The sequence below is a fragment of the Habropoda laboriosa genome, unplaced genomic scaffold, assembly GCF_001263275.1.
Source record: "Habropoda laboriosa isolate 0110345459 unplaced genomic scaffold, ASM126327v1 scaffold269, whole genome shotgun sequence".
Lineage (NCBI taxonomy): Eukaryota > Metazoa > Arthropoda > Insecta > Hymenoptera > Apidae > Habropoda > Habropoda laboriosa.
The window spans coordinates 126,150-138,596 of NW_017100417.1; the positions used below are offsets into that span (position 1 = coordinate 126,150).

General features: G+C 34.6%; 1 protein-coding gene across 1 annotated transcript in view; it reads left to right on the plus strand.

The window, feature by feature from the left end:
- The window catches only part of LOC108575482, a 78,754-nt gene that overhangs the window by 40,102 nt on the left and 26,205 nt on the right, over positions 1–12,447 (plus strand). The window contains exon 23 of the mRNA XM_017938301.1: positions 378–642. Coding sequence (XP_017793790.1) covers positions 378–642 — 265 coding nt within the window. The remainder of the gene's footprint in view (positions 1–377; positions 643–12,447) is intronic.

Below are 12,447 nucleotides of genomic sequence, written 5' to 3' on the forward strand. Positions count from 1 at the left end.
ACGTACGAACGATATTCTGCATACTTAAATCGGTAATTAAGCATAATTTAAAAAAGCTTTTCCCTGTTATTTATTTCAAACTTTTCAATAAATCACGTAAGTACTTTTCTTATCTCCGAACAATTTAAAATACGGTTATAAGTAATATCGAAAGCATTTCAGATTAATGTATCATGATTAACGTTTGCGAAATCTTACGAAATAAATAAATCAGTGATGTACCTTTTATTTCTAAATATTTGAATAAGGGCTGATAGGCGAGCTCTGAACAATCGCTACAAGGTTACACAAGAAGAAACTCGCTGCGTTATTAGCTATTTTTGTTTATTGAAATAAGAATAAGGTAAAAATGTTTTTTTTTAATTTTCCTTTTCAAGGTACATCAGACGCAGAGTTTATCAGAGGTCCTGGACGCGTTCCCAACACAAACAAGCATAGCGTAGAGGGTTCTAATCCCATATGGATGCATGCTTACGAAAACGAATGGTTCAAAAGTGACGAGTCGATCAGTCACACATCCGAGAGGGATTCTCTCGATGAAAATGCACTGAACAACGAAGAAATGATGAACGAAGTCAATGCAGACCAAAGAAACGACGATAAACCGTATTTTATTGAGCCAAGAGTGTCTTCCATTTCAAGGTAAATCTTTCTTATTCTATACTAATTCAATTGATGAAACAATTAATCATTTTACATAAATAGAAATATATCTTACGATTATTTATACGTTCGTGTATTATGTTTTTCAATAATTTTCCTAATCAGATATTCCTTTCCTAAAATCCTTCGAGTAAAATGTCAGGCTTAATTCTTGTCTCGAAGTTTCATTGTAACAAATTCGTGAAAAATATGTTTTCATGAAAATTTCATTAGTCAACAAATTAAATCAATCTCTGGAAAATTAAACAATCTTAAAAAAATTCGCTAATATAATGTGAAATGGGGAAACTTGGAATATAGAGGTGTAACAGGCGCGTTATTCTTCCAGAATTTATGTAAAAAAATATAATTGGTATTTTCTAATTGTTAATAATAAATTTTCATTGCAGCGTGGAGAGTATTCCAGATATGCCAAGTAACTTCCATCGAAATTCATCTTTATATCGAACACAAAATGCGATAGTTAATCCTCTTGGTAAGAAAATTGAAACAACGGAGCTATAATTGAACAACGACAGTAACACTTCGAACAAAGATGTTTAATTAAGTGCTAATATTAATAAGTTCGTAGGAAGTGTAAATTTAGAATTATCCATGTAAATAGTCTCACTTCGTACATACGATAGCATATATTTAATATTTATTTTAAAAGGATAACGACATAGATTTTGTATTATCGAAGCCGTATTATTTAATTTATTTACGGTTACAGTTTAATCCGAGCCTAGAGTAAAATATAAATAATTATTTTCAACGAATCTCATTCCCAAGTACATCAAAACTATTGTGTAAAATAAAATTTATCAATGATCTCTGCACACCAACATCCCATACTACATACCTTTGTATACCTTTATACTTCCTCTGAAGAATAAAAATTTAGCTCAGCGATGCTCCAACTTTCTCCTTTCATTGACTATGGTAATTGCAACATTTCTTTAACATTTGTTGACTAGTTCGTTAGAAAGAATATTTGCTCAGTAAATCTCATTTTATCTTATTAAAGATGGTTCACTTGCTGCACAATCGAATTAAAAATTATCCCAGAAAAGTTCAAAATTTTTTTAGCGAAAAAGATCCCAGCAAAGCCTTCATTTGACAGTTAGGAATTTGAGAGATTTAGTTACTCTTGTGGATCTACAATGTATCCTAAATTTTTTAGCAAAATGGTTGAAAATAGCTTAGAGTAATTTGACAATTTGAGTATATCTCCGAATATAAATTCTGTCATCGTGAAATTTACTACTGTTATTCCACGTTATTAAGAAAATATAACGAACTTTGTCATTCGTTGTTAAAACTTATATTACAAATCTAACTTTAGATATTAATTGGTTAAGAAAAGGTAAGCAGTTAGCAGGACACGACTGATTCTTCATTTTGAAGCCGAAATCGCCAGTAGTTCATGCCAAAAAGCGAGAACCACATTACAGTGTCCCTCATGCATGATACAATACTTCCAATTTTAGTACCATTAATCACTAGTCCACTTGGCTATTAGCATACCTTGCACGAAGTTTGGGATCACCTGCCAATTTGCATCAATATTAAATCTCCTTACACATTAGAAAATTAACGTTGTGAAGATCAATTTGACGTGAACGATAAAACAATTCCTTAGAAAATTCTTCAAATTGCTAACATTCGTGTATGCATATAAACATCAAAATAGCACACATCTCGCAAAATTTCTACAAATTCCTAACAGCACAAATAATTAACAAGCCCAACTGTTTACATTCCGTTTCTTCTACATCTCGATACTCATCCAACACTTTCACACCTCCACGTTTCTCAATGAACCACGAAACGACGTATTTGCAAAACCCGATCGACCGACGCATAATTTCCCCAGCAAAAACACTGTGACACAACGTGACAAAGGCATGCGGCGAACCGTTCGATCAAAAAAAAACCTTCGTGCAACAATGTCAGGTGTATTGAAGTCATACATAAAAAGTGCTATCTCACGTTGAGCGATTGTAAATTAGAACGTGATGACCGGGCGTGTAGAATAAAGCCAAACCCCCGGAACAATCTTGCTCGTGTGTACCCTTAACTGGGTCGCATAATATTAAAGTGCGACAGCACTCAACCCGATCGAGGGCTGAGCCGCGACCGACACGATGATCCTTTCGAATTATTCTCGATTAAGATCGACTACGTGGCTTCCTGCGGAATTTTTTTTTCCTTCGCGAGATCGCTATCTGCGAGAGAACTATCGCAGGGTGGGCGGGGGGAGAGAATTGTTGCGGATAATATCGGCGGCACGAAATACTCCGTGAAAGAAGAATCCATTGTTTAAATGCAAATTAACCGTCTGTACGTACCGGTGACCTCGATGGGTTAGTTACACTTCTCGGTCTCTTTCACCCTTACCACAATCCCGTGGGCTCAGACGAAAGTTTCCTTCTTAACATTTACACTCACCCTACACGCCATCCTCGAATTAACCGCAAAACTGTCCGAATCTTAATTGTGTTTTGCCCAAAAAAGCTCGATAAGATACGCTTTTCATGGCCAACATCTGAGGTGTACGTCGTTGAGTTTGAAGGTTTAAGCTTGATCTCGAGATTCTAGTTTTATGCGACGGAGATTATTTTTTTTTCTTAACGTCAAGTCTGTTGAATGAAAATATGGATAAAGATGCTTTTCGCAGAATTTTCGTGCTTTCGTGAATCATACTTTGTAAGATTGATCGAATTTTTTTTTTTGCGTAGTGTGCCGTTTTAATCAACGCACGCGAACATCTTTGAAATTATCGTTAGAAGCGAAGGCACTTTGGATACTTGAAGGTCATCCTCACTCTTTTTAGTTAATATTATACGGTGAAAAATAAGGAAAAAAATGAATAAAAATGACTAACTAATTTTAGAGCAATATCAATTAAGTTAATAAAAGTTCAAGAGTGAAACGTCATTAAAACAACAATTAAAAGTTAAAATTCTACAATATACAGGGTGTTCCAGTTTTATTCAATCAAACTTTGTCAGTATATTCTATGGGTGTAAATAAGGAAAAATGATATATAAGCATAAATCATTTGAAGCTTTATTAAAAAGGCATGACAACAATACCAAATACGAAGGGAATAGTAATGCATGTGCGGTTATGAAACAAAATAGGAATAGATCAACGATATGTACACTACTCTGTTTATACAAGCTGTGTTTACGATCTCAGATCGTTGAAGATGATGAATGTAACTTTCGCCAATCCCGTTCTTGCCTTGTATCAGAGTAACCGCAAATTCGTTACCATTCTCTTCGTATTTTTCTTGTAACTTCTTAACAAAGCTTCAAACAGCCTATGCTTATATAAAAAAATTTCCTTACTTATACCCGTAGAATATACCTACAAAGTTTGACAGAGTTTGATCGGGAAAAACTAGGACACCCGGTATGTAATATCAACCCTCCGTAGGCAATCTGATCTTCTCGAAACGAATTTTTATGTTTATTAAAAAAAGGTATAAAAATTTCACTTAACGAACTGAATAGTACAGTAGAGACCTTCGATAAGTGCCTCAGAATTTTTTTGAGATTTTCAAATACGGAGATTGACAAAAATCATAAATTACAGAAATTATTAAGATGCCTTTTTTCAAGTATCCAGTGACTCTTGTTGAAATATAGAAATAGTTGTACACGAATCATTCGAATTTCAAAATTCTTCGTACAGTCTTACCTAAATGTATCAGAATTGGCAAAAATTTATCGCACTCAACTCCGATTGTTCTAGCCTTAATACACAAATTATGAGCGTGTACAATATCCTCCATAACGATTTGTTTGATTCGCACTTCAGACGCGGAGTTCTGTAAATAAGGGCTGTCATAAGGGTGTACGTTTTACGAGACGGAAAATGAGCGAGTCAGAAGTCATACGCACAGTCGCTTGTAGGTTGAGAAGTAAGGTAGCCGAGGAAACGGCCACCTACTCCCTTATCGTATTCCTGAACGTCAGCCTCGCGTGCAACCTTATGCTAATCTCTGCTAGCTATATAACCGACTGGTCAGTGTTCGAGCCATTCCCCCGTGCCGCTCCTTTTCAACCCTTCACTGGCTCCCAGACTGTCTGCGAAATAACCTACTAGCGTTTCCACTAAAATCAGTAGCGTAGCTATCCTTAATTGATTGAAACTGCTGGAGCAGGTGTTCGCCATATACGCGAAATTAAACGAATAAGAAAGTCCGCGTAATTTATGAACGCGCTAATAAATGATACAGATCGTCTTGATTAATCTTTTCACACTTCTCCGCTGATATATTCGCTTGTAGATCATTGAATTACGAAGTTGTCGTTAATCATTCGCCGGCAATCCAACGCGACAGTTCGTTCTTCTTTGGATAGGCAAGGAAACGGATTAAAAATGACTGCAGAGCTAGGAAAAATATTGTTTCATATAGTAAATAGTCTATTTTTGATGTGAACATTTTTCAAAATAGTATTTTATTTGGAGAATATGGAAAATATTATTATTATTAATTTATTTCGGGGTTTTCAGCCCAGAAATAGGGTTTGGTTTACAATTCCTGTGATTCATTCTTCCATACATACTTATTCTATATCAGGGGTGTCCAACTGGCGGCTCGCGAGCTGAACGGCCCCTACTTCACTCGGATGAACTTCTCCTCCGGGTGCTGCACAAGCCCCACCATCAGCAGACTAGTCACCCGGATAAGTCCCTCGTTCGTAGCTGACACTACCAGGGCCGTAAATATGGAGCGGGACTTGTGCAACTCCTGGAGGAAAAGAAGTGGGTGAACAGGCTGGAGAGCCCAGACTCGCGTGGCTCTCGGATGGAAAGAAGTTCGACATCCCTGTTTTATATTATTAAGTTTATTTCGGCTTCTTCAGCCCAGAAATAGGATTTGCTTTACAATTCCTGAAGATTCTTCTTTTATTTACTCTTACATACTAATCTATATTACTTACTATTCTATTAAGTAAGCTTTGGTATTGTTCTATTGCAACCTTTCTTCCCCTTTTCTAATTCTCGTAATCAGTTCACCGTTTCCTCGCAATACCTTCCCTCGCCTATTCTTTCCAAGACATCCCTCGACTTCTCCATTCTTTCAAATAATGTTTACACCTTCCTTCCTTTCCTTCGCATATCCTGCACATTTTTTTATCCTAATCTAGCAAGAATCTGTTTCCTTCTCTTGCTATTACTTTTGGATCGTCATCTTTCCCTTTCTTCAGAGAATATGCAAAGTAGTCAAGCTTTATTTCGAAATATTTCATTTACTTTTAGATTATTCGCAATTAAGGGAGTAGCCTAAGCGCTAAAAATTTTCAGCAATGCAGCTACTTTGATACATGAGAAAAATCGTGCTTGAACTAAATATAAATTTACTTTTCCAAATATTACGATTTTTATGTCATATCGTTTCCTTTCTCAACTTACTTTCGTCGTCGAGAAACATGTAAAGTACACATTTAAAATACCAGGTTAAGATATTTCATTTTATGCTCGAGCTTATTAGAATAAAAATATTTTACCTGTCGTAATTTCGCTGGCTATTTAAAATAGCATTTTATCCGATACGTAACATCTACTACTTAAAACAGCATTTCGAATAACTTTTTCGTTAAATTTCACCCAACTCTGATTCACTGTTGCAACTCGCACGCGTGCGATGTTTGCGTTCACCTTCGAATACGTATTACACTGTTAATCACTCCATAAAAAGTGTCCTGTATTAGCTCGTACAGCAGGTGCTTGCCATGTTTTTTACGCTGTATATCCTAGTAAGTGATAAATAATCGTTATTTCCTAGGGTTATATCGTTCCTAGTGCCGATACTGTTTCACGCTACTACGACACTCGCGGCGATGCATTTATTCTACGCGCAATTTGCATGCCTTGGCCCTTTCTGTGTACGTACCGCAAGCTCGACACGCCATAACAGTTCTCCAAATGTCCTCATTCCGTTGCTTTCGTTAGCCGCACATTTTTCGCTTGCTACCTCTTATCGTGGAACTTTTTAAATTAGCAAATAAATTCATGTCTTTTGGAATGTTAATTTCTTCCCATTTGCACTACGATATACACGGTGGCCCAACTTTTTTCCGATCAAACTTTGTCTATTCTACAGGTATAACTGAGAAAAAGATTTTTATACAAACATAGGTGGTTCGTAAGCTTTATTAAAATGTTTCGTGCAATTTGCATAGTATGTCAATTAAACAGTGCGTCATAAGGGTGCAGTGCATGACCTAGAATGTATTTACGTTTTCGTGAGTAAGCTTCATTCGCCTGTGTTACATATTCAACACATTCTTCATATTTCATATTTCAAATAAGTTAGAAAAAAATATTTGACTCTTGAGTTTGTGCGCTTGGATATAATAACTACTCATGAATACTTGTAAGCGACAATTTCGACGATAAATTTGCTTTCTTATTAGTTGCAAGAGGAGAAGGATTATGAAAATTGCAATAAACTCGAAAGAAGTATCCTGGAATTTCTAAATTTGGATTAGAATTTTGTAATTCACGTAGATACCATGTATGCTATAAAATCAAACGTACGTTTAATATTTCACTTCTAATTTAGAAAAAAAATAATGTGTATGTTGAAAAATTATTTTCGTTAACACGATTGTGCAAAAGAAGAACGCGTGGAAAAGCCGAAACTTCGAAGTATACTTGTACGGTGTTACGGTTGATATAGATATAATTTCTAAAGTTACTCCGACACTTTTAATTACAACGAGCTTATCACGTGCAGTGATTAGGAAAGAAATCGAACGTGAGATATTTATCTTCGAAATTTGTTCTCCGTGGCAAACAAATCACGCGACCCCCGCGTTAAAGAACCCTCCTTATTAAGGGGTGCGTAGCTACTGCTACACCGACTTCTCAGTCCCTGACTCATCGTTGTGTACGCTGCCTTTTGATATTACGTCGATAATTCGCAATCTTTTCGCAGAAACTTGGAAGTATCGTTGAAACTTTTGCAACGTGGATGAACAATTGCGATAGCTTAATGTACCATTTTGCGATATGAAATAAACGAATGTTAATTATTAGACACAAATTACTGGGAATCACGATTTATAGCGTCATTTGTATGAATTTCATGTAGGAAGATAATAACAATGGTTGAGCTTAATGGTAACAATGAAAATATGTGCGTGAAAAAGATTGTTTTCGAGATTATACCTAGTTTTAATATGCTTCTTTAGAAGTGAAGAAATTACTATTTCCTATCGTAGAATACTTAACTTTCAAGCAACTGTTGTTATAATGTATGAAGAATTTTAACGACAAATTTGCTTGCTTATAATTGCAGGAGAAAGGATCGTAAAAGTCAGATTAAAAGTGGAAATTCTTGATTCAAAGAAATGTATACAATTTCTTTATTTTCCAAATATTTTATACGTTTCTTTTTATACACTAAAACTTGTGAAGTAATTTGTTCGCAATAAAAGTGAAAATACTGAATTTAAAGAGAAGTATACAATTTCTTTATAAATTTAGATTAAAACTTTCTATACATTAATCCTTGTGAACTAATTTATTCGCAATAAAAGTGATAATTCTTGCTTGAAAAAAAGGTACCACACAAATTTAGGTGAAAATATTTCACGCATTGGCTTCACCAAATTAATCCTTGTCAACTAAAATGTATTCAATACCGCAGAAACATTTAAAACGGTGTGTCTAAAAATTGCAGTTACCTTATCGAAACAGTTCTTGCACATTAGCGATTGTTTCAAGGTCCGTAGGTAACATTAAGAGCTAACCATCGGTGTGCACAGTACGTCAGATTGCAATTTCACCTTTCCAGAGTGTTTAATAAACTGCCGCAGAATCCGCAGCACGGATTTGCATAAACTTTACCTTCACGTGTATTATTAATGCAACACATTTTGCTTCTAAGCTAAAAATAACATTACCTTCGCATGAAAAATACGATTTCAACAAACGAAAAGAGAAAAAACACCGCAATTCTTCGCCTGTTAATCATTCTCCTAATTCCACCGTCGCCGAAGATAAATCACCGGATAAAAAAAAAGAAAATACAACAGAACGCAAGGGACACACGTTCGAAATGATTTCAACAGGAAAAAAAGAAGAAAACACTGTAATTCTTCGCCTGTTAACCATTTTCCTAAGTTCACAGTTACCGAAGATAAATCACCCGCCGAAAAACAAAAATGCAACGCAAAGGACACACGCTCGAAATGATTTCAACAGAAAAAAAGAAGAAAACACCGCAATTCTTCGCCTGTTAACCGTTTCCCTAAGTTCACCGTCAACAGAAACAAAGAAGAAAACACCGCAATTCTTCGCCTGTTAACCGTTTCCCTAAGTTCACCGTCACCGAAGATCAATCACCCGATAAGGAAAAAAGAAAAAATACAACGCAACGCGAAGGACACACGTTCGAAATGATCGAGCGAAAATGTGTGATCTGAGAGGAAAAGGTGGATGCACCTTCGGCAACCTGTGGAGGGGATAACCGGTGTTACACGGCGTACACGTGATAGAAACGTATGGAGTTTGCTTCGGGGGTTGAACGAGACAACCCCTTCACATGCGCGGCGTTCGCGGCCACGTGAAGTGGTGCGCTCTTCCACAACCCTCGAAAATGTCTGCCCTCGATCACGGTTAACTGTTCGAGTGAAGTCCAACCTTTCGTTCAAGTCACAACCGTTGTCGTCACGAGACCAAAGGAAACGAAAGTTCTCCGTTCGAAAATCGGGAATATACACACGTTGGAAGGATGAACCTTGTAAAAAGTTCACGTGACGAGTGTTGTTAACGGTGTTTCTTATTTCAATTTAACGAGTGCTTCGTTATTCGTACGTACGTCTTCGATATTTTGTTAATTATGATCGAATATCGCAAACACCACTCGGGTTGTTCTCATAGCTTTATCGATTATGCCGTTGAATCGCGTCGCAAAGTGGTTACTTGTTGTTTTTTCAAAACGAGCGTCTTTCGAGGAAGAATGATTCGCGATAAGTGCACACTGTTGCGTGTATGAATTACTTTACGCGGGAAAAAGTATCCTTGAAAGATGTGCTAAATGAACGATCGATGGATGTTCGTGCAAACATGTATTGCTCCACGATTTTGCGGTACTGAATGACTCTGCTGCGGTCAGGTAAGTGTAATGATTATTTTGTTCGAGTAGCGGCAGGGTTTTCCAATTTTTTCTTGGAATAATGAATAGGTTCTGTTTTCTCTTAAAATTGGTACTATAATAAAATGTCACTGTTATTGTTAATAATAACTTATTTTATAATTTGATCACTAAAAGACACATTTATAACATTTATCAATATCTGTATGCCTGAGATAAAATTGCTATTATATTTTCAGTACTCTGGAATATTGTTTAATAAATTGTACAGTATTTGTATGCAAGAATATTGATAACGTTTATGTGTTAAAATTTAGTAGTTTTCTATAGAATCTTTGTCGCAGTTTACCCCTTCGAACATCTCATATTTTAGGTGTAATTTTATGTGTTCGTTGTTCTCCCTGTGTCACGTATATTAAATCCAACGAAATTGTTTCGGTTGACAGGTACTGTATGCTTTAAAGTAACGTGGCATGCCAGCACGGCATTAGATCTCCCACTAACGAAGATATTTGATCGTTCCACATTTCGTTACTCGAAAGGTCTTTGATCGTTTCGTAAATACAGTTAACAATAAATATTCTATTTCGTTGATCATAGTAAGAAGTATTTACAAGGAGCAAAAGTAAGCACAGTAAAATTTTACGTACTTGTTTGTTATGTAAAGAGCAAGTATTTATAAAATATTCTATAAAACTTGTGGAAAATGTGTGTTATATAAATACTATAATTTTCACTTAATATTATTAGAAATGAGCAATTTAAATTTGATCGATGAATTGTTGAAAATGTGTATCATATATGTTGCATAATTTTTGTTTAATATTATTGAAAATGAGCAATTTAAATTTCTTCTCTATTAAGTGTTACTTCATAGAGTTATAATTACTTCAATAGTGGCATTTAATTTCGTTAAAGCTTGTAAATATACTCTTATAAAACTAGTGTAAGAACTATCAAACAACATCATTTTAGGGTGATTTTAACACAATATTGGAGAACTATTACGCCTTAGTTTAACAAAATTTTAGCTTCTATAGAGTTCACAACACGATTTCAATTTTTCAAAAGTGAGAAGATTTAATAAAGTTAATGACTTAAACATTTCTTCTTAATTATATCATATTTCATGAAACACTTGAGCTTTACGTTATCAATATTACAACGCTATTACAAAAAAAAGTTAGTTAGTAATTTTATATAAAAATTTGATTCGTTAAATTATTGAAATTAGACACATACAAAGAATATTTTTCTCCCATTTGTGTGATTTACGTTTAAAAGTAAATTAAAATAAATTCTGTCTAATATTAAAGCAGTGGTAAATATTGATAAATAATAATTAATCAATCATAAATTTATATTTACTATTACTTTACAAAATAGTACTTTACAATCGTTTTTAACTATAATATTACACTGTTGCATACTAGAATAGTGTAATGCTCATAAAAATATTGCATTTGAAAGACTACTTTCAATCTTCCTTCTCGACAAAAGTAACACATAAACGATAACGCAAAATTCTGAAAAATTTCTGATTTTTAAGTCAACGATAGAAAATTAATTAGTAACGTTTTAAGAAATATTACAAATTCCTAATTTGAATTAAAATGCTTTAAGGAACATTTATTGAATACTCATATACGATGAAATGCTCTATTGTTAGGAACAAAGTATTTTAAATTACCTTTTTTCAAAGATAAACATTATATTTACATAAATATTAAAACGTAATTAAAAAGACGTTGTATGTTCCACTAATCGTTAGTTCTAATCATGAGAAAGCTATATTAAGATTTGCAATTGGAATTTAAACACTGATTTTTATTCATACTTATATTTATTTTGATTTACTTATTGTTAGTTTCATTTATTTCATCGATTTATCTCATATCGACAGAGATATTGCGAGATATTCCCAGCAATAACACCGTACTGTATTTATTCCGCGTAATAAAAACTTTATTTACAGTCGACAAATTTTCTATTTAGCTCGCTGTGGATGCAAATGTCGAGTCCGCATGAACATTACATAATGTACATATGTAGGTGCGTGTCAAACGCCACGGGAAAAAAAGAAAATCGAATCGATCCACAGAGAGTGGACAATGACCGGCAGTGATACTATTAAATTCTTATACAGAATAGACGAGCTCAAGCTCAATTCTTCTACAGAGACGAGAATCCGTGCTTGCATATCAACGTGAAACGAACATCTTTAAATATTTATCAACTGTCCATGCCGTACGAGAGATAAGCAATTATAATTAAATGAGCTCTAAATGCTTAATAATAGTGATTTGTCTCAGGCTGCTTTTAAATATATTATTAAAAAGTTCTTTGAACTATACTCCTTCTCGTGTATTAATGTCAATATAGTGCCACACGAATCTGTATTATTTATTTATCGTAAGCATTAATAGTAACGCCAGAACAATTAAATTATTTAAATAGAAATCCCTTTAAAAAATATGTTTTGTCACATGTTCATGTGTACTTTTAATTGAAGGAAGACAATTTCAAATTTCATAAATATCCCGACTAGAATTTCAGTTAGGCGTGCCTAAAGACGAATGTGGGCCTAATGCGGAAACGATTAGGCATACCCTAAATTAGGCGGAGTGGGGCTCTCAAACTTATACGTAGGAATATTTACAGACATCTCAGTGTCGGACGTACGC